Below are 23,931 nucleotides of genomic sequence, written 5' to 3'. Positions count from 1 at the left end.
ACGAGCAGCTGCTCAGAAACGCTTGGGGAGGCGGGTGTGGAGAGTGGTAAGAGTGAAGATAGTCGCAGGCATCGGATGCTTCATGATTTATTCTCTTAAGGCCCCATCAGCAGGTGGAATGGAAGACCCCTCCCACCCTCACACCTTGGGCAACCAAGGCATTATACTCCTTCACTGCCTGCTCTGTCTGCAGGACCCGCACATCAATGCCTTGTTTCTCGAGGTACTCCAGAGTTGATGGAGACACCTGGGAAGAAGGAAAACGATGATTAAGTCCGGGGGAAAGGGCCCTCAGAGTTGCCTTTCTGCCATGAGGCAAGTATACTGTATAGAACTAGACAGTGACAACTGTCATTCCTCAATCACCCAGCATGTCACCAGTCCAAAATTTGGTAGTGAGCCCCAAGGAGTCAAAAAGGCTTCTAAGAAGTTGACAGAAGTGTCATCACATGCATGCATAAAGCTCAGATGAAATGGAAATGGAAAGAGCATACATTTTGGAGTCAGCTTTGGATTTAAGTCCTTGCTAGCGGTGTGACCTTCGGTAAGTGAATTGAATTCTCTGAACCTTTGTTTCCATGTCTGGAAATAGGGATAATAATAGCTAGCTCACAGGGTTGGTACGGAAACTAATTTAGCTAAGGTAATTGAAATGTCTAGCATGGTGCAGAGCCCACACTATGTAAATGGTAAATGTTCCAGTCAGTCCAACCCGAGTCTAAAGACTAACTTTGCTATGGACCAACTAAAAGATCATAGGCCAGCTATCGGAAGTCTCTCAACCCCAATTTCCTCCCCTGTAAAATGGAGATAATAAAACTTGACGTCACAGGGTTGGTGTGAGGATGATGTTAACTAATGTATGTGTACTGGAGCTCAAATGTCCTCTCAGAAAGGCCTTTCTTGACCACCCCATTTAGAAGACCCCTTCGCAAGTCACCATTTTCTTTATAGCATATATTACGATCTGAAATTGTCTTTTTAATTATCCCAGGGGGTAAACGTTTTGTTGCCTCCAGTGCCTAGAATAGTGTGTAACCCATAGAAGGTGCTGAATAAATGTTTGTAAATGAATTTATATAAAGGGGCCTCAATAGTGGCAGCTATTATTAGATATTCTTAAGTATGGCTAGTACTGAATATTATTTTAAATACATTTTAATTAGACTTTGCCTCTTCAGAAAAGCCCTGAAATATTTTTTCAATGCCCTATTACTTTTCCATATGTTTGGACAATTTTATAAGAACAGTAGCTTTATAGATAGGAATTATTTTAATGGGAAAACTAGGTTAAACTAAAAAATATAAATAAGTAAAGGTCACCTTCATCACTAGGGAACTGAATTTTTGGGACATCTATATAAAGAATGAGGTAGAACTCTGTATACTTATGTGAAAGGCTGTCCACATGTAATAGTGTAAGTGAATAAAAAGTTACAGAACAATATGTATAGTGTAATCCTATTTATGTAAAACGGTTCCAAGTGTATTCATATACTCATACATCTGTATGTGTAAGTGTATATTTGCAGATACATAGAAAATTGGGGCAGTATACACTAGTGTGGAGATTGGGGAGAGGAAATCTTTCACCTTCAACATTTCTGCATTGACTCTTTTACAATAAGCATGTATTCTATAAGTAAAATTAAATATTTTTTCCGAAAGGGGGCAAAACATAACTTGAATACATCCAAGGAAAGAAAAGGTACTATAAAATCTGTAAAAGTATAAAGTATTACAAAACTCTAAAGAACCAAATGTTGATAGTTGTTGAGCTTGAGAAATTCCAGGATTGAAAAATTTCTGAAACATAGTTGAAACAATACAGGCTCAGGGTTAGGGAGAGACTGAAGACGCCAACCCTGATGAGGAGAGTCGTACACAGCCATCGTTTGATCCTGGACCATCCATTGGATCATCAGCAAAATGAGGGGGCGTGATCTATGGAGATGAACTTCCTAGAAAGACATCTCTAAGGTAAAGGTCCGAGAGATCAGCCATGACCCTCAGGGATGCTATGCTCGCCAACACCTACCTTCAAAGCCTCACTCATCCCGCGGCCAATCACAAGGGTCTGCACACCTTTCTTGACAACTTCCTCCACATCTGCAGGCTGTACACCAGGAGTGTGCTGGGTGTGGAAAGAAAAAGTATACCAGCCCCTTGCTCTTTTAATCTTTCTTTGCAATCGGTTTCTTGTGGGATTCATTCATTCACCCATTCATTCACTGAAGAAATGTTTATTGAGGTTTAGTCTGTGCCAAGCTTTGTTCTGGGCCCTGGGAATAACAAGATACAGTGGTGCCCTGAAGGAGTTCTAAATCTAGTGAAAAATACAGAAGATTAAAAAGAAATTGAAATAGTTTTACAAGTGCTACAAGGAAATAAATTCAGGGTGTCACAGAACATAGAGAAAGAGCACCGACTTCAGACTGGGGTGTGTGGAAGAGACTAGACGGTTCCATGACATGATTGAGGTCTGTCGCACAAGCTGGGCCCGGGCCAGAACGGAGGTTGCTTTCTGTAACCATCCCTCTTAGAGACTGTCTGATCCTAATTCATTGTCATTCAGATATAAATCAGCACCCCTCCCTTGCTGTGTGCTGGTTCCTGGAGCAGGTTGTTGCCCTGACCTGGTCACACATGTAATTCCCATTGGTAGTATTCACATACTAGTACCTGGGACTGTCGATCCATTTTGTCTTGCAGCTGCCCACAACATGCCTTGTATGTAAGTTTCCCTTAATAAACTCTACTAATTACCAGACGAGTGGCCAGCCTCTTTCTTCAGTCTCTCTCTGCCCTCTGCTCATGGAGATAAATTTTCAATCTTGGGGCTTTTCCCTGGGTCTGCATGTATACTAGGGGGGTCAGGGGAGAGGGTCAGGGAAGGCATCCCAGAGGACGTGACATTTACACTGAGACCTAAAGGACAAACAGGAATTAGCCAAGTTAAAGGAAATCAGAGAACAAGGCATTCCAAGTACACGGAATAGCAGGTACCAAAGCTCAGAGGAAAGAAAAATCTAGTGAACTACAGGTAGCTCAGTATAACTGGAATGTAATTGACAGGTGAGGGAGTAGAAAGAGATGAGGTGGGAGAAGGAAACAGACACTATGCCAACATTTAGACCATGGAAAGATTTCCTAAGAATCCCCATACTATTTCCTTTTTCTAAGCCCTTTTCCCATTTAGCTGCAGGAAAAATTATATTGATGCTTTCAAACCCATCTATCATCACTCTAAAGTTTTCCCAGATCCTCCCACGGGTATTTAAGGTAAAGTGTTTAACGAAGATTAATCTAACATTCAAGGATGGTGGCTTCTGAACGGCTTCCACTTCAGCAACGGGGATATGGGAGTTAAAGTTTGGAAACACCAGCCCACCTACTGGGCTTGACCTACGTATTGTGTATCTGCACAAGGATAACACTCTCAGCACTGAAGCTCAGCGAGACAAAGCCTTTCTTCCCTGATTTGTCTATTTCTATTCTTTCATTCAGACAACAAGCATTTACCGAGCGCTTCCTTTGCACTGGGCCCTATACCAAGCACTGGAGATACTGAGATGAACCAGGTCGTCGTAGAAGAAGTTTTAGTCAGGTAAGCCTAGTGAATATGAGGAAATAGTTACAAAAGAATGAGATAAAATCGAGTTGAGGCTCTCAGAAGTGATATGAGTGGGAAATTGTACGGGAAGACATGCTGTTTGATCTGGGTCTTGAAACATGAGTAGAACCGTGCTTTGATGCCGTGGTTGTGGAAGGGGTGCATTCTGACCATACTTAGGCATCGTATAGGGAAAGGGCTGCTGAAAACAGCACACGTGACTTCACTGGTGAATTCTCTTTGACACATTTGATGAAAATTCTCAAGAAAACATTAGCAAATCCAAGGTTGGTTCAACATTACAAAATCAATGTAGTTCACCACAGAGTAAGGAAGTAGAAGCAGGCGATCATCTCAATTGATGCAGAAAAAGCATTTAACAAATTCACCATGTATTTATGATTGTAAAAAAGCTCTCAGCAAACTAAACTAGAAGGGAAACCTCCTTAGATGAAGGCCAACCTAAGACAAACCTACAGCTACACATCAAATGTAATGTTAAAGTACTAAACATTTTCTCTCAAGGACTGGTATCAACTAGACATTTACTTCCTTATGATCTCTTGGACGTGTCCATTCCTCTCCATCTCCACTGCCGCTCCCCTAGTTTAAGCTATTGTTTCTTGTTTGGACTATTGCAGTCACTTTCTAACTGGTCTCCATAAAGACACTTTAGCCCTTTACAATTATCTGTTCTTCAACTGGGGCCAGAGAGATTTTTAAAAACACAAATCCATTCATGTCACCCCTCTGCTTAATAGCATTCAATGGCTTCTCATTGCCCTTAAAACAAATGCCAAACTCCTTAACATAGTAACTTCTGGCTGCCTCTCCAATCTCATTGCATGCCACTTTCTTCATGTTCCATACTCTGGTCACATAGTCTTGCTATCAGTTCTTCAACCATAGCATGTTCTCTCTCACCACTGTGAAGAAGATGAAAAGAAAATCTACAGATTGGGAGAACATATTTGCACATCACGTACATGACAAAGGTCTTGTATCCAGAATATATAAAGAACTCTCAAAACACAGCAAGAAAATGATACGATTTTTAAAAATGAGTTAAATAGTTGAACAGACACTTTCCCAAAGAAAATATATGGATGGCCATGAAGAACATGAAAAGACATTCAATATCATAAGTCACTATGGAAGCACAAATTAAAATTACAATGAGATACCAGATGATGGTGAGGACAAATCGGATCTCTCAGACGTAGCTAGTGGAAATGTAAAATGCAGTGCTACCCTGGAAAAATGTGGCATTTTCTCATAGAGCTGAACAGGTACTTAATGCGACTCAGCAATTATAGGTCTGGGTATGTATCCTAGAGAAATGAAAACTCACATTCACACAAAAACATGTACATGAATTTTCACAGCAGCCTTATTTGTAATGGTCCCAAACTGGAAACAACCCAAATATTGCTCAACTAGTGAACAGATAGCTTGTATTATAATCCAAACGGTGGAATACTACCCAACAATAAAAAAGGACAAATTATTGATACACACGACAACATGGATGAATCTAATGTATTATGCTAAGTGAAAAAAGCAAGTCTCAAAAGACTATATATTATATGATCCCATTAATTAATGACAAGCAAATGTGACACATGTAGTAGGTCAATTGGCAAAATATTAATAAGATCTGTATATTAGGTAATAGTATTGTATTAGTGTTAATTTCCTGATTTTGATCATTGTATTGTGATTATGTGAGAGAATGTGCTTGTTTTGGGGAAATACACATAGGAATTTAGGAGTAAAGAAATACATCTGCAACAGTTCAGAAAAAAATATCAATGGAGAAGATGATAAAATATGATAAAGTGTTAACATTCGGATCTGGGTAAAAAGAAGAATTCTTTGTACTATTCTTGTAACTTTTCTGTAAGTCTGAAATTATTACAAAATAAACAGGAAATTTAAAAGTAAATAAATAACATTTTTAAAAAAGCAGGAAGAGACCACATACAGCTACACACACTTCCTGATTTATTTAGCCAAGGAAACAAAACTTAACAGAAGCCAGGTGGCTACAAAAGCAGGAGGAGCAAATGCAGCACATCTTCCCTGGCTTTCTCCGTGTCTCTTGGTTCCCTGTGGGCTGTGCAACTGCTGCTGACATTCTCCGCTTAGTCAGTGAGTGCTCCAGAGCTGATAACAAAGCCAGTCTCTCTCATTAGCATGCTTTTATGTAAAGACTAACCTCATCAGCATCTTCCTAAGGAACTTATACTAAGACTGTAGGATCTCATGTTTTAGGGAATATCAAAGACTGTTCGAAGTTAACACAGCTGCATGTCAGAGTGAACCAAACCGCTCAGCAGCAAGGGGACAGCCTCCTCTTGGGAGAGCATGCACAGTCGTGCCCAGGTGTCTGGCCAGGCTCTCTGCCTCCAGCTTTTCCCATTCCCCACCAAGAAGAGCTTGGGAGAGAACAGACTCTTTTTTTGAACCTAAATATAAAATAAAGTTATTTAGGTTCATACATTTTTCAAAGGCACAACAAGAAAGGGGACTTTTTTCACTTGATTGCAATAATTGGTTCTAAAACAATGTAAGAGGAGTGGATTAGGTGCCCTTTTTAGTTCCACGGCTCTGTGATCAATCCTAGAACCACCCTGAGCTGAACAGTGATGACATGAAGAAGCTAAACATTTTTTCTGGGGCTATGACCAAGGTAATTGTTCAACAGAATTACATTTCAGGGTTGGAAGGCTTCACCTTCCTTAAGTAAATGCATTTATCTGACTTGTTGAATGATTCCTTCATTTAACAAAGAACAGCAACTACTTTGAGGGACACCATGATCCCCAGGCCCTAAGAGCTCACATTCTAATCTAAGGAAACAGGGCCACAGCTCGGAGAAACAAAGTGAAAGGTTGAAGAGTGCAAAACCATCATCATCTGGAGATTCAAAGATTGGACACAGCAGCAGCCCATCAGGGGTGCCGATCGATGGAACTCAAATGACGCATTTGGCTGCTGTGTGCTCTACTGCAGGCCCAGGGTGTCACATACAGAGCGCTAAAAGATAACAGCCTGTGGATCCAGGCTTGGCAGGTGATTCCTCGCAGCCTTGTGCAGGGGCCTGTTACCGAGGCGTCCTCAACCTGCCACCAGCTCCTCCTGTTTCTTCCAATCCCTTGGGGCACACCACTAAAGCTCTCTCCTCTTACTGTCTGAATCTGGGCCTCTTCTGTAAGAGGCTTTACATCACACGATGTTGGTAGGTAGTCAAAGCTTATTTTTTCTTGGGTGAAAGCTATTCATTGTGGGAAAATGCCCAGCTAATACCCACTGTGCCGGCTAAACAACAGAGTGGCTTTCTATAAGGCTTGGACATTTCCCCCTTTGTGTTTGCTAACTGGTTTGACTTTCTTCTAATTTTACACTGGTGTTATGTCCTCCTTCTTGACCCCTTTTAGCCTAACAAAAGGATATATAAAAAAATGACCTATGCATGTTTCCACATAGACTCTTTTCCAATGAGACAGTTACTGCTTTATGACAGAAATGAGTGAAGTCAGTATGAAACAGTAGAAAAGTATGGGCTTCATAGTAAGACTCAGGTTCAAACTTAGTTCCGAAAAATATTATTTGTGTCATCCTGGAAAAGCTATATTTGACCAATTACATAGTAGTTGTTTAATGATGGGTAGAGATTTGGGAAGTGGTAGTAATTATTATTACAAGGACATGGTTGAAGACAATAAATTTGCTTGATATTTCCATTCTGTAATCACTGTAAAATTTGCCCCTTCCCCTTTTTTTAAAAAAAAAAGATTTTATTGGGGAAGGGGAACAGGACTTGATTGAGAAACAGTGTGTACTTCCAGGACTTTTTTTTTTTTTCCAAGTCAAGTTGTTCTTTCAATCTTAGTTGTGGAGGGTGCGCTGTTCAGCTTCAATTTGTTGTCCTTTCAGTCTTAGTTGTGAAGGGCACAGCTCAGCTCCAGGTCCAGTTGCCATTGCTAGTTGCAGGGGGCTCAGCCCACCATCCCTTGCGGGAGTCGAACTGGCAACCTTAACCTTGTGGTTGAGAGGACGCGCTCCAACCAACTGAGCCATCTAGGAGCTCAGCGGCAGCTCAGCTCAAGGTGCCATGTTCAGTCTTAGTTGCAGGGGGTGGAGCCCACCATCCCTTGCGGGACTCGAGTTGAACCGGCAACCTTGTGGTTGAGAGCCCACTGGCCCATGTGGGAATCGAACCGGCAGCCTTCAGAGTTAGGAGCACAGAGCTCCAACCACCTGAGCCACTGGGCTGTCCCCGCCTCTCTTCCCTTTTAAACCAATATAAAAAGAATCACAACATTAATCTACCCAAAAAGGAATGTCACAAAATATTTTTAAAAATTTTTTAGTGATGTTTATAATAAAAAATTCAATAAAGCAAAAATTTCTTGAGCTCCTACTTTACAGGCTCTGTGCTAAGTGCATAGCTCTTGCTCTTAGGGAGTTCACCACTTAGTGAGGGAAACAGATAAATACACACTCATTATAATACAGGTGAACTGCACTAAGTGCTATAATAGAGGCAGGAAGTATTACAGAAATACTGAGAAGAGAGTAAGCAGCTCATTCTCACAAGGATTATGAGGAAGTGCTTCATAGAGGAGACAACACAAAAGCGTGCAATTGAAGGATGTATAAGATTTCAACACGTACGAAGGGGAGCAGGTCATTCCAAGGCAGATGGTTTTAGCAAAGGCACAAAAGGCACAGAATGAAAAATCATGTTAGGTTTGAAAGGCAGTAAGTATTTGGTAGGGAATAACTAGTTCTTCAGATGTGGGTTATAAAATATAGGCGATGAGATTGAAAAGGATAATTTGGAATTGTATCATTAAAAAAAAAGGCCTTGAACACTAGCCTATTTAATTTTGAGGTCTATGAAAAGTCACTGAGATTTTTCTAAGCAGAGCAGAGACATGACCAACTTTATCTTTTAGAAATTATAACAGAAGATAGACCTGAAAGAGGTAGAGTAAGAGGCAGGAAGACCAGGTAGGAGATTGATGCCATAGTCCAGGTGAGAGAACTGAGGCAGCAGAAGGGAGTGAATTTGAAATACTGATCAACAAATGTACTTTGTTGGATGTGGTGGGGGAGAAAAATTGAGAGGTAAAAATTGTTTCTGCTGTTTCTCTTTTAAGTTACTGTGACAATGTGGATGGTGATATCATGAATGGAGATAGGGAACACAGGAAGTACTTGGCTATTTGGGGGATGGGAGGTATGTTGATTTTAAGTTGTCCAAGGCACAACCCATATGCAGATGTCCAACATGTGATGGACCATTTTGATAGTTTGGATGATTGTTCAGCAAATATTCACTCCTCTTGCCCTCTTACTGTGGGCAGAATATACTTCTGTGCCCCATTGATGTTGGTGAATCCGGATGAGCAAACCCTTGAAATGTACTTGTTCAGTGAGACTTATGCTTGTGAGTTTCAGATATCACCATGAACAGATATAGCCAGAACAGGTCCTGGCTAGCTCGGTGGTCCAAGAAGGAGTAGAGACATACAGAGCAGCGCCCACCCCACCAACTTGCTGACTGCAGCTTGAAGTAGAGCTGCTCCAGCTGGATCGACAAGCATGATAAAAGTGCTCATTAGTGTACATCACTGAGTTTTGGGGTGGTTCACTAAAAAGAATAGCTGGTAATACTACTATCTATTTAGAGCATAAAAAATCACTAGAGATAATATTATCTCCATCAGTTGATGGCATAAACAAATGTAGTAGTCTCCAGTAATAAGAAGTCCCCTGAATATACTCAGGCACTTATGTCCCTCAAGGAGCATTTGATGTACAAATCAATGTTTCATGTGTAAGACTCTTTTTAAAGAAGTAATTTCGGTCATTTTTATAGTAACCAAAGCAATTTGGTTATTTCTATAGTAACATGGGGAGAAACGAATAGGCTCGAGCATTATTCTGTGCTAGGCATTGTGCTAGGTAAGTCAGGAAGAGAAGAAAATCAAATATCTATTACATGACAGGCACCATTTGATGCTTTACGAAGATGAAGATATTTGGTATTCAAAGCAACCCTACAAAGTACATTATTTTCCAGACCCTACCCCCAAGAGATTCTGATTCAGTAGGTGGGAGAAGTGAGGTAGGTACAGAACATGCATTTTAAATAAGCACTCTAGGTGATTCTGATGCAAGAGATCTATGAATCACACTGAGAAATACTGACTGAGAGAAAGGAAAGAATAAATTTGCATGAGCAAGGTAAGTTGCATACATTTTTAAAATTGATTCTTCCCAACCCAGGTATTACAGTTGTATCAACCCATGATAAACAGACATTATTATTCTCCTTCTATAGATGTTTAAACTGAGGCACAGAGAGGCTACATAACTTGTTTAAGGTTACCCAGCTAAAATATGACAGTGCCCAGACCTATGAATCTAAAAGTCTACTAAACATTTCTATCTAGATGCCTTAATATAAGTTCAAGCTCAACATATTGCAAAAGAATGAATCATTTTCTCAACTGAACCTCTGCCCCTAAACACAAACACATCTATTTTTCCTCTGATATACCCAATCTCAATGAATGGAACCACACGCATCCATTTATCCACGCTAGAATTCTCCCTCACCTGCTAAATCTAATAAATTGCCTTATCCTGTCAATTTCACCTCCTTGATAATTTTCAAATTTGTTGTTTCATTTTCATCCACACTAATACTAACTTAATAACAGCTTTCATTTATTGAGTGCCTACATCACATCCAGCACAGTGCATTAATCCTTAGATCAACTCTCATGAAGCAGGTAATATTAACTCCATTTTAAGGAAAACGACTCTGAGGCTTAACAGCTTTGATCCTGTGTCCTTTTGCCTCCGCACAGATGAGCTATAGATCAACACCTCAGCTTTTCCTCTCATCTTTCCCAGTTCTTATCTCTTATCTCTCCTAGTTCTAGAATACCTCCTGTTACATATCCTGCTGACAAATGAAACTTAACAAGATGAAAACGAAATTTATGGCAACTCTTTTTGATTTTCCTATCATCATCAATGGCACCTTAACAGTTTTGTAAGTTTTAAAGTGTGTAAGAGGAATCATAATGAAGTAGAAAGGAATGGGAGAGAAAGTTGGAATCTGATCTGGGTTTACTATTTGATTTCACATTTTCCTACCTCTGAGCCTGTGCAAGTTATATACTTCTCTGTGCTTAAGTTTCCTTAAATCAAGAATGAGGTTAATGGTAATATTAATCACACAGTCTTATGTGAGAAGAAACACAGTATACACTGTTAAATCCATTTTTGAGGGGAAAAAAAATCTCTCCAATGTGGCATACTCATAAACTGGTACTCCAATATGTCTTAAATCCATAGTACTGGATAATCTTTCGCAGACACATCAGTCTCTTACATAAGTTATCTAAAGTGGCTATGCCTCTGAAACTAAAACAACAACAACAATAACAACAAAAAAAATTCTAATGAAGACATTAAATAAATGAATAAAATAAATGAATGAATGAAGTGGCTATGCCTTGTCCACTGCATAAAATGTAAGCTTAGCTCTGTAGATACGCCGCACCTCTCCAGCTTTACTCTATGACACAACCCAATACAGTCATTTGGTTCAAGAGCATTATGGCTTCTTATTCCTCAGCCTTCTCTCATTATGTTCCTTCTCTATCTCAGTGCCTCCCATTCCTTTTACCCATCCAGGGATATTCCTTCCTTTAAGATCCAGGTTGGTAGCTAACAAGCAACTAGGTGTCTGGATCAAAACAATGAGTGCACGTAGTTCAAATCCACGGCATGAACAGAATGTGTTCTGGGGCTCTCTTTTTCATGTGGGGCCTGATTACATAGGTGTGACTGTTTTCTATGCAGAACAATGTGCTAAGACTAGGAAACCTGAAAAATGTCCTTAAACAAAATGCCTACAAATGCTGGATAAAAAGAAACATCCCTTGAAATGCATAGCTGAGCTTGCAAAAAGAGAAATTCCTGGAGGACAAAAGTGGCCAGGGAGTTGAAAATCAGAATGGTGAACTGATACTGAAGTAACACTGGGGCATCTGCCATTCTCATAATCTTTTATGAGACACTCTGCGACTAGGAGATAAGGCTTGAGCAAGGTGGGACACTGGAACCGTTTCCAACCCTCCAAATTATGCAAAGTACCCTTCTTAAACCCATAGTCAATGAAAGGATTGACCAAAAAACAAAAACAAAAACAAAACACCCACTGGAAAAGGGAAAAGACAAGGAAACCTGTCTGCCTCAGCCTAAGCTTTTGTTGGGGGGATAACAAAAATCTCCCCTGAGAATTTATAATCACAAAACTGCTTGCACATCGGTTTGGAGTTCAAATGTACATTATCAAGCTGGTCTGGGAAGCCACAGTCAAGAAATTAACTAGTAGTCTCATAGTAAGAGTAATATAGGATGCCAAGAACAAGCAAATGTAAATCTTAGGACAAATGTCCAGAAGGACATAGACCATTCAGGATTCCCACTGATAGAGTGCTGGGAAAACTGCCAACACAGAACACCATGAAAAATTAGAATGAATAAATGAGGACCTTTTCAAACATATGAAAACAGAGTTCACCAAAAGATCCTCACTAAAGGAACTTGTAAAAGATATTATTTTTTAAATAATCCCAAAAGATGTAAATTGTAAGAAGGAATGATAAGCAAAGAAATTGATGTACATGTGGGTAAATATAAACAAACATTGATTGTAATAATGAAAAAGCAACATATCTTAATAAAATAAGTAATACAATAACAAAAATATCTACTTTTGAAGGAACTAAATTATTGGATAACGATAATATGTAAGATAGAAAGTGATGAGAGGAAAGTGTTCTGAGATAAAGATAAAAATTCATTTTAGACTTTGTTAAGATTATATTAGGATGAATTACATGAAATTGTTGATATTCAACTCTTACCTACACAATATTGATACAATTAACAAAATTGTCAATTTCCTGTGGTTAAATATATTATAATTTCAAAGACAACCACTGCACAATTAGAAATACTGTAGGTCCTCGAATAACAACATTTCGTCCAGTATAATTTCCTTATGTTGATGAGATACTATAGGAACTTAACTCTTGTTTATATCAGTTAGCCTGTGGTAAAACTGGTTTTGATATACCTCATTTTGCTTAAGGTCGCAGAACTTAGCGATGATGTTAAGTGAGGATTTAACTTCAGAACGCGTAACTTCCAAAAAAGGAGAAACAAAAGTATAATAATAAAACCTTAATATAAAAACAACAACAATAACAAAAAGGTGGAAAAGAGATGAAACCATTAATATAAAACTTTGAACATAAAGAACAATACAAAATACTACTGTGGATACATACAAATATTTGAAAAGTATAAAGGAAATTCAGGATACTGATAAGGGAGGCAGGAAAGGGAAAGGGATCCAAGTGTATTTCTAAGATTTTATTTTGAGTGATGGGTATATATTATTATTTATAATTTGTAATAAAATAAACTTACTATGTTTAGTAATAAAAAACTTAAAGCCACAAAGTTTTTAAAGCCATAAAGTGCCAATGACAAAAAAAAGAGGCCCAATATATAGCACTTTCCAGTTTCTGTGATATAAATACTCCCACCATGGCTGATTTCAAAATACATGCTTTTAAGATACCAATGTGACATCAATGAATGCAGAGTTAGTAAGAGATGTACAGTAGCTCACGTAGTATTTTCACTATACAAATAACAAGAGATGTAAATAACTTGAACAGCACAGAATAATACTAAAATAATTAGGAAGTATTGAATTTTAAGTATGTATTGCCTATGTTTTAAATTATTTAAGTAAGTTCATATAATTTAGTTTTTAATAATGGCTGCATCTAAAAACTAGCTTACAAAATTCCTGAAAATTTAAGAATCAGTTCTTATGAGCCAGTGAAAGCCATATTCAGCACACCACTGTATAAATATGAACCTGAAATAGTTACTTCTGAGTGACATCAATAAAAATATTTATTAAGAATCTCTGAAAATTGCCTCCTCCATAAAAGCAATGAGAACACTGGCAAAAATAGAATTAACTTTTCTTGTACTCTGAAAATTAACAAAGATTTTCAGCAATTCAGGGTGTGTTTATCAAAGAAAAGTTGCTGAAAAGTGAGCTTTGGGCACTTTTAACTTGCCCTATTCCAATCTGTCCCATCCCCAGTTCTGTGGTAGCCTTGAAAAGCAACAACCTGCAATCACAGTGAAAACCACCAGCCTCATAGTCACGTAAGATGGAATAATGGATTAAAGCTCCTTCAAGTCCCCATTCCCAGAGAATTGTCATTATTTTACCTATCTGGTGGTTCCCTGGAAGCCCACTCATAGGCCATCTTTATTTGATATGTCTTGGAGCCTACCAGTGGAAACCACCTTTTCCCCTAAGAGAAGTTTGTAAAAAAAACCAGTCAGAGACAATTGTTTAAAAATGAAGCTGTCTGAAGCAGTAGACAACAGGGCAAACAAGAGATTAACCAAAAAAATTTTAAAGGAAAAACTGGGAAATGAGATGTTCAAAAGGGGTTTTGAAAAGATCTGAAAAGAACCTTAGTGTTGAAAAGGCCACACATATGTCCAGGGTCGTGTACATGGTCAGGAATAATATATGAAGGCCATAAGGTCACAATTCTGGCTAACCTTGAGACTCTGCATAAGCAAGAAGAAGCAGAGTTTTAAACTGCCTGGCTGAGTGTTGACTGTGTACCCCAAAGTGCAAAAAAATGGAACATATATTGTCTAGGAATGTAAGGAAACCTCCCTCCAATCATTGTTTCAGAAACCATACCCAAAGAACTAAAAGATAGTATGAGAACGGTATCTCACCAAATGAGGAATATCAATAAAGGATAGAAATTATTTTTTAAAGGACCAAATAAAAATTCTGGAGTTGAAAAATACAATAACTAAAATGAAAATTTCACTAAAGGAGCTCAACAGCAAGTAAAAATCAGCAAAACTGAAAAATAGGTCAATTGAGCTGATCCACCTGAGAAAAAGGAAAGAAAAAAGAACAAAGACAATGAACAGAGCCTCACAGACTTGTGTGACACCATAAACATACCATTATACTCATAATGGAAGTCACAGGAGAGGAGAGAGAGAAGGAGCCGAAGAAATATTTGAAGAAACAATGGCAGAAAACTCCCCAAATTTGAGGAAAAACAACAATATGCCCATCCACAAAGCTCAATATATTCCAACTAGGGTAAACTCAAAGAGATCGACACTTAGACATATCACAGTCAAACTGTCCAAAGCTAAAGAGAGAATTTTGAAAGCTGCAAGAAGCATCTTGTCAAGTCCAAGGGAACTTTAATAACAATTGATTTCTAATTAATAACCAATGAGGGCAACAAACAAACAAAAAACAGTGGAATGACATATTTAAAGTACTGAAAGAAAAAGACTTATCAATCAAGAATTCTATATCCAGCAAAATTATCCTTCAAATCTGAAGGATCATCTTCTATTACTACAGCATGAAAAGCTCCACAGCCAACAGACATATGAAGAAATGCTCAACCTCACTAACCATCAGAGAAATGCAAATAAAAACCACAATGAGATACCACCTCACCCCAGTCAAAATGGCTAATAAATGATTTATTTACCCTCAATAAATCAACAAACAACAAGTGCTGGCGCGGATGTGGAGAAAAAGGAACGCTTGTGCACTGTTGGTGGGATTGCAGATTGGTGCAGCCACTATGGAAAACAGTATGGAGGTATCTCAAAAATCTGAAAATGGAACTACCTTATGATCCAGCAATTCCACTCCTAGGTATCTATCTGGAGAAATCCAAAACTCTAATTCAAAAAACTTTATGTACTCCTATGTTTATTGCAGCACTATACACAATAGCCAAGACACGGAAACAACCAAAATGCCCATCGGTAGATGACTGGATTAAGAAACTGTGGTACATTTATACAATGGAATATTACGCAGCCGTAAAGAAGAAAGTAATCTTACCATTTGCTACAGCATGGATGGACCTAGAGAACATTATGTTAAGTGAAATAAGTCAGACAGAGAAAGACAAATACCATATGATCTCACTTATATGTGGAATCTAAAGAAAAGAATAAGTGAATGAACTAATCAGAAACAGTTTTGGAGACATAGAGGAAAAACTGAGGGTTGCTAGATGGGAGGGGGGTGGGGATAAGGGGGAAGGTGAGGGGATTAGAAAACAGTCAGTAACCGCAAGATGGCCACGGGGTTTTGAAAATTAATTTGGGGAATGTAATCAATAATGTTGTAAAGATTTTGTAGGGTATCCGATGGACACTTGCCCCATTTGGGAGACCACTTCAGAGATGATGTAGATGCCTGATCACTGCACTGTACACCTGAAGCTGAAGCTGAACAATAATGAATGCCAACTATAATTATATGTATGTGTGTGTGTGTGTGTGTGTGTGTGTGTATACACACACACACACACATATATGTATATATATGTATGTATATACTTACAAGAAGCAGAGTACAGCATTAGGAATAGAGACAGTGGAAATGTAATGGCTCTGTGCGATGTCAGAGGGATAGTGGATGGGAGGGGGTTCACACAGTGTGAGGGATACAAATGATAAACGTCTAAGTATTACTTTGTCTTGTGCACCTGAAACTAATTAAAAAAAAAAAGCTCCACAGCTTACTTTTAGGTGAAAATTATTAAAATAAACAACAAAGAAAAACAAACAAACCTAGAAAATAAAACCATTCAAAGCCTTTGGAAATGGTCCTAAGAGCAAACAGCAAATGAGAAAACATCTATTCAAGAAAATTTATTTAAAAAAAAAAAAAAAGGAGAAAAATTTTTTTTAAAAATCTATAAATATTTGGTAGGAAAGGTGAGATTCTGTATTTAAAGAAAGACTGCTACCTGCGTCCCTGCTCCCAGCTCAATGAGGTGGAGACTCCACTTCAGAGTGCTACAACCAAGACCATAGGACTATTTCTCCTCTCAGCTCCCAGCTGTAAGGGCTTCTTTCTGGGAGGAATAGGACTTCAGTGTTTCACAATCCTGCCTCCAGCTGTCTGTTGCTGAGGCCAAGTCCCAATGACTGTGGTTGAGAGGTAGGGGTTCCCTTTTTTCACCCAACCTCCACTCATGGAATGGAGACTCTTCCTTGGGCATGGCACACTGAGCATACTGGAGGAAGTGCAATACAAGGAAAATGCAAGTTCAAACCACAATGAGATAACATTTCACACCCAGTAGAAGGGTATCATAAAAACAAAACAAAAAATGAACAATAGTAAGTGTTGGAGAGAGAGATTTAGAAAAATTGGAATGTCACATATTCCTAAAATATAAAATGGTGCAGCTGCTTTGGAAAACAGTCTGGCAGTTCTTCAAAAGGTAAAACATAGTTACCATGTGACCCAGCATTTCCAATCCTAGGTATATGTATATATCTAAGAGAATTGAGAGAGTCTATATGGAATGTCTAGAATAAGCATATCTATAGCAACGGAAAGTAGATTAGTAGTTGCCAGGAATTCGGGAGAGGGAAGAATAGGCAGTGACTGCTAATGGTTATGGGAATTCCTTTTGGGTGATACTACTATATATTCTGAAAGTAGTGGTAACTGTTGCACAAGTTTATGACAAAAAGTCTGTTGAATTGCATACTTTAAAAAGGCAACTTTAATGGTATGTGAATTGTATCTCAGAGAGAGAGAGACAGAGAGAGAGTTACATTTCATTTGGTCATTATAGCTTAGGAAGTTGGAAATCACTTGGTCAGCCTTATGCAATGTCAACCAATCACTAATAACTTACTTACCTCAGTTCCTGTTTCTCTCCAGTCCCAATCGCGACTTCCCCCTGGCCACACTTTGCAGTCCTTATAGGTTTTAGTTGAACCTTGTACTTTCATTTGCCCCCATGAAAGGGAAGCAATTTCAGGGGAAGACATAGGAACTGAACTGAAATCTGAAAAAAAAAAAAGAATAATATACTAAATCAGTTATAAAGTAGGGTTGAAACAGATCCAAAATACAGGAGGTATACTATAAATGATATATTTTAAAATACAATATTACATACAGAATATAGTAAGCCCCGGTCCTTTATGAGTTAAGAAGCATCTTTCTCATTTATGTAGTTGTCACTTCTTCTTTAGAGGCCTAAATAGTAAATTGTTGTTCTTGGGATCCTGAATCATCCAACCATGGAAACTAGATACTAAAATTATCTCAGACTTTGGAGGGAATTCTCAGGATATTTTTCTTGGAAATAAAATTAAGAGGTGGAGATTTACCTCAGCATGATGGACTGAAGAGGTTGATACATCCTTTCCCCAAAAAGCAAATATAAAGCTGAATAAAACTGTCAAAAATAACCACCTGGTACGCTAGAAACAATATTAAAGGCATAGTAAAAACTGAGTGTTTATTCATGAAAATCACTGCATTTCAGATAAGAACAGTAAGATAATTTGTTTTTCTTGCCTGGGGCTATTCCTTATGCCCCCACATTGGTTCTTTTGGCACAGAGGTTCAACTTGGTTGGTGCAGAGCATGAAAACCAACAGTCTTGCTGTTACAGCGAGAGGAGGTTTACTTGATTTGGAGAATTATGATTTTAACTGGTGATCTCAGTGACAAGTAAATATGGATGGTAGGTGGCTCAGCTTCCTTGGTATTGTGTGCCTGTTTGGGGCAAGCAATGGATTGGTGGAGTAGGCAGGGATTTTAAAGGACTTTCCCAGGGGTGACACAGCCATCGGGGGCTTGATAAGCTCTCCACATATCCAGAATGGACAAAAGCTGTGAGCATATGCATCAAAGATGGGAGTAGGCCTAAGTCATGCAAACATTCTGGGCCACATGCAAAGTGGAGAAGTGAGCAGGCTCAAGGGGAAGCCAGGGAAGACAAGAAAACAGTCCCAATGGTGAATGTAATCCCCAGTACACACACTGACCCATCAGTAGAGTGAAAATCTTACTGGCTTGAGGTGTTTCAACACGGTCTTTGGTTGAACACTAAGCTATATAGACACAGAGAAGAGCCCTAGGAAGTCAAGCTTAAAAACAAGAAAAAAAAACCACACACAATACATTCCAGTGGCCACACATTGCATAGGAGACAGAATTTACAGATGTAATCCAGTCAAGTGACTAAACACAAACAAATAAGCTAAGAACAACAACATTTTGGGGGAAAATCAGAATCTAGTCATCTGACGATATATTATTTAAAATGTCCAGTTTTCACCAAAAATTACGAAACATGGAAGGAAACAAGTGTGACCAACACTCATCAAATAAGACTGTATCTGAATGTTCCCATATGTTTGATTTAGCAAAGACTTCAAAGAAGCTATTATAAATATATTCAAAGAACTAAAGAAAGCCATGTACAAAGAATTAAAATTGTGATGAAAATGACTCAATGAATACAGAATCTCAACAGGTAGACATTTCAAAAAAGAATCAAATGGCAATTCTGGCATTGATAAATATAGTAACGAAAAACTGCTTTTATACATATATATATATATGAGTTAAGAATGTATATGAATGTATATATGTTAAGAATGTATGAGTTAAGAATGTATGTGAGTTAAGAATGTATATGAATGAATGTATGTATGTGTGTGTATATATATATATATATATATATATACACACACATATATATATATATATCAGGGTTCTTCAGAGAAACAGTACCAGATTATACCTATTAAGAGATTATACGTATTAAGAGATCTATTTCAAGGAAGTGATTTATTTCAAGGAAGTGGCTCATGCAGTTGTGGGGGTCGGCCAGTCCAAATGTGTAGAGCAGGCTGCTAACTCACTCTTGGGCAGAAGTTGTCACTGCCATATTGATATGTTATTTTGTCTTCCGCAAGGAAGCCTGTTTTGTTTTTAAGGCCTTTAGGCTGATTGGATGAGGCCTACAATGAATATGGAGGATAATCTTCTTTATTTAAAAGTCAACTGATTATAGATGTTAACTGCATCTAAAAACACCTTCACAGCAACAGCTAGCTTAACATTTGAATGGCTAAGTGGGTACTATAGCTCAGCCAATTTGACACATAAAACTAACCATCACAGTCCACCCCTTGTCAATTTGGCACCTATATACATTTCCTAAAACCATATTTACTCTCCAAATAAAGACAGTAAGAAAGTGATACTTCTAACATTGACAACTACTAGTTCATTTTTACAGCTTCAACTTCTGAATATCTATTTTTAAAATGTACTATATAGCAAAAGACATAAACACAGTTTTAGGTGCTATGGGAGAAAGACACAATTTTTTAAAACATAATTCCTGTTCTTGAGCTAATATTAGAGAAGGCATACAAATAACTATAATGTAATTTTTAAAAGGTAACTTTCCTTAAAAGATGAGGTGGGTTTTGAAATGTAGTATAACCTGAAAGTTTAATGAATTGTTGAGTATTGAGAAAGACTTATCTATTAGTCGGCTACAGCTTCCATAACAAAATACCACAAACTGTGTAGGTTAAACAACAGAAATTTATTTTCTCAGTCTGGAGGCTGGAAGACCAAGCTCAAAGTGCAAGCAGGGTTGGTTTTTGGTGAGACCTCTATTCCTGGCTTGGAATGGAGTCCTTGGTTTGTCCTCACATGGCCTTTTCTCTGTGCATAAGCACCATGCATGAGCATTCTTTTCCTTTTCTTATAAGGACACCAGTCCTATAGAATTAGGGCCCTACTACCTTCATGGCCTCACTTAATTACCTCTGTTTCTTCTGTATTCTTCAAATATATATAGTCCCATTGGAGGTTAGGGCTTCACGATACGCATTTTGGGGAGCCACAACTCAGTTCATAGCAGCTATTCTCTACCAGTATTACAGTCTTGATTACAGTAGATTTGTAGTACTTTTGAAACCAGGAAGTGTGAGGCCTTCAACTTTGTTCACCTTTTAAAACACTGTTTACGATTTTCTGGGTCCCTTGAATTTCCATATTAATATTAGGATCAACTTCTAATTCAACATCAATTTCTACAAAGAGCCAGCTGCAGTTTTGATAGGGATTGCACTGAATCTGTAGATTAATTTAAGTAGTGCCATTTTTTTTCAAGTCACCCAAAATACGGGATGTCTTCCCATTAAGATTTCTTTAATTTCCTTTAACAGTATTTTTTAACTTTCTTGTTCTTAAAAAATGTATTATTTTATGCTTTTTGATGTTATTGTAAATAGAATTATTTCATTATGGACTGTTTATTGCTAGTATATAGAAATACACTTGACTTTTGAGTATTTATCTTGTATCCTGCAAGCTTGCTGAACTTGTTTATTTGTTCTAATAGTTTTTTGGTGGATTCCATAGAATTTTCTATATATAAGATCATGTTATTTATGACAGATGTTGTTTCATTTCTTCCATGTCAGAAGCGATGGTGGTACATGGGTGTCATTTAATTTCTTTTCAAGAACATATCTAGTGAAGGTATGATCTAAACCTTGCTCTATAGTAAAACATCTTACCTTTTGGGTGGATATAACTTTTTGATGCCGAAGTACTTTGCTCCCATACTAATCTAGATCTATAAAGGCAGAAACTCTAACCTTATTTATCAGTCCCCTTTGAATAACAGTGTGAGCATGGAGAAAAGAGAACGATAGTGTGAAGATTTTATTTCAGTTTTTGTTCAGAATATTATTTTACAACCCCATGGGAGAGCAGGAGGTGAGGTGCTGGAAAAGCTGAAATCAAATAAAGAAAAAGGAAGAGGGTGGAGGGTAAGGTTCACATAATGATATATCTCTCTTTTGGTTTGAAAGTTCTTTCCATCAAAATTCCTTCATAAAGATATGATTTTATTTAATACTGCATACCTACCTTTTATTTAAGGTCAACTTAAGTAACCATCTTATAAATGTTTATCTTTGTGCAAAATTGTTGTTAAAGATGTGTTCTGGGTCAGCTTTTTCTAAAACTGGGTTCTTCAGGTCTCCAGGGCTAGAGATATATACTTGGGACTTTGAGTTCTACCAATATGTTTTAGTTTAGTTTTGTGTTTATTTTCAGTGTTGCTTAAAAACAATATTTTACCACATTAAACTAAAACTTCTCTTTTGCAATGATAATTCACAACCATAGATATTTTCCTAAAGTAAGACTTTACTTTTTCTTTTTTTGCTTTTTTCTTATTGTGGTAAAATATACATAACATACAATTTACCACTTTATTTTATTTTTTTAAATTTTATTGGGGAATAGTGTGTTTCTCCAGGGCCCACCAGCTCCGAGTCGTTGTCCTTCAATCTAGTTGTGGAGGGTGCAGCTCAGCTCCAAGTCCAGTCGCTGTTTTCAGTCTAGTTGCAGGGGGTGCAGCCCACCATCCCATGAGGGAATTGAACCTGCAACCTGGTTGTTGAGAGCGCGTGCTCTAACCTACTGAGCCATCTTGCCACCCCTCGGGAAGCTCAGCAGCAGCTTGTTGTCTTCAATCGAATTGTGGAGGGTGCAGCTCACCAGCCCATGTCGGAATCCAATCGGCAATCCTGTTGTTCAGAGCTCCTGCTCTAACCAACTGAGCCATCCGGCCGCCCTACCACTTTAACTATTTTTAAATGTATAGTTCAGTAGCTTGAAGTACATTCACATTGTTGTATATACTTTAATTTCTTACATATGTGTAAGTATTCCTTAAACTAGAATTTTCAAAAGTATTTGATAAGTTTCAAAATAACATTTTTCATTTAAAGTGGATTTTTTCATTATTCTAGATTGGGAATTAGTATTATAGGTAATAAATTACTGTTACAATATAATTTTTTTCTTGATAAATGAGTATTCTTTCTTTCTTGAGATAATGAGAATGATATAGACCAATTACTGTTTTCCCTTTTTTACCTAGAAACACAGAACAAAATTCAATGTTTAATTGTGCTAAACATTTTTTTCTGTCCCCAATACAATCATTTGCCTATAAATCTCTTTATCTTTCTTAACCATAAATTGTTCTATTTTACCTGGTTTATATTGTTCCTTGCTTCAAATTCTTTTTAGGAAGTAGGTACACATATGTAAGTTTTAAATGCACGCTGAAAATTTTGGCTCAAAGTAGTAAACTGTATAAATTGTAGCTGAATTTAATCTAAACTTTAAGAACTCCTTTTCTCAATAATAGCAGCTAACATTTTAAAAATACTTACAATGTGCCAGGGCTAATCAATTGTGCTAATCAATTTACTTTGAATTATTTAGGAAAATCCTGTGATGTAGGTACTATTATCACCACCACTTTCCAGAGGTTCAAAGAAATGAAGAAACTTCCGCAACGTTATGAAGCAGTTCTGGTAGGACTCAAGTCCGACTGAATCCAAAGCTCAGGCTCCTAACCAATGCGCGCTGCATCCCAAGCTTCACATTCCATTTTGCATCACTTATGGTTTTCCGAGATTCTTCCTGAGAGAATGCTCACTGCTGCCCCCAAAGAGGCGGAGCCCGATCTTCCATCAAACTTTTGCCCTCCCACCAAGTCTCCTATCACATTCTTCCTCTTAGTTACTGAGTTCTAGCCCACCCTCCGACCCTGGTCCCCAGAGAACCTTGTCCTCTCAGGTCCTCGTGGCACACCAGAGCCCCTCTCCTTCACACCCTGGCAACCACAGCAGAACCCTGTCCTCTCACACCTTGGTCTTCCTGCAGAGGCTGGTGCCTTCAGAGTGATCTCCTGGCAGGGCCCCAACTCTTCAAATTGGTGAGCCCCGCGGAGCCCGTTTTCTTCAGGCCCTCCTCCCCCAGAGCTGTCAGACCCGTTTCTCCGAAAGCAAAGCTGAGAATCTTATACGCCAGCCCACAGCAATACCCCTCAGCAAACTTCCGCAGGCTTCTCCTTACAAAGGTCCAGAGTACCTTTCTCCTTTCCAACCTTCCAGATTGTGCTCCTCCCCCCATTCTTTTTCCTGCTTCTGATTCATTCTCCTTAATTTCCCCACCTATCTCGTGGCGCAGTTTTAGTTCCTGGAGTTCTCCCAAAACTCACCCAAAGACCTCTCTCCGCGGAGTTGCGATCCCAAAGGGCTCCGTGCTTTACCTTTCACCTTCGTTAGATCAGGCTCTCTATGCTAGGCGTTCCACCCTGTCGCCCCGCCCCGAATGAGCCTTTCGGCCAGTCGTCGCCCGAAGCCCCGCCCCCTCTGTGTCTATTGGTCACCGCTCCTAAAAAGTCCCGCCTTTACAGCTTCCAGCCCGCCTCCCTTCCCCGCTTCCCTTGTTTTCATTCCCCCTGTCACACGAGGCT

General features: G+C 38.4%; 1 protein-coding gene across 1 annotated transcript; it reads right to left on the bottom strand.

Annotated features, from left to right (window-relative positions):
• Positions 1 to 78: 78 nt before the first annotated feature.
• Positions 79 to 23,797, bottom strand: AAMDC (adipogenesis associated Mth938 domain containing). Its single transcript, XM_033120514.1, has 4 exons — positions 23,674 to 23,797; positions 17,468 to 17,616; positions 2,039 to 2,134; positions 79 to 247 (listed from the first exon to the last, which is right to left on the bottom strand). Exons 2-4 carry the CDS (start codon positions 17,597 to 17,599, stop codon positions 107 to 109), a joined length of 369 nt encoding a protein of 122 aa, XP_032976405.1. The 5' UTR covers positions 17,600 to 17,616; positions 23,674 to 23,797; the 3' UTR covers positions 79 to 106.
• Between the last annotated feature and the right edge of the window lie 134 nt (positions 23,798 to 23,931).

This window comes from Rhinolophus ferrumequinum, chromosome 11 (assembly GCF_004115265.2).
Source record: "Rhinolophus ferrumequinum isolate MPI-CBG mRhiFer1 chromosome 11, mRhiFer1_v1.p, whole genome shotgun sequence".
Classification (NCBI taxonomy): Eukaryota; Metazoa; Chordata; class Mammalia; order Chiroptera; family Rhinolophidae; genus Rhinolophus; species Rhinolophus ferrumequinum.
Note: the sequence above shows the minus strand (reverse complement) of the source record. Positions and strands in the feature narration are given on the sequence as shown.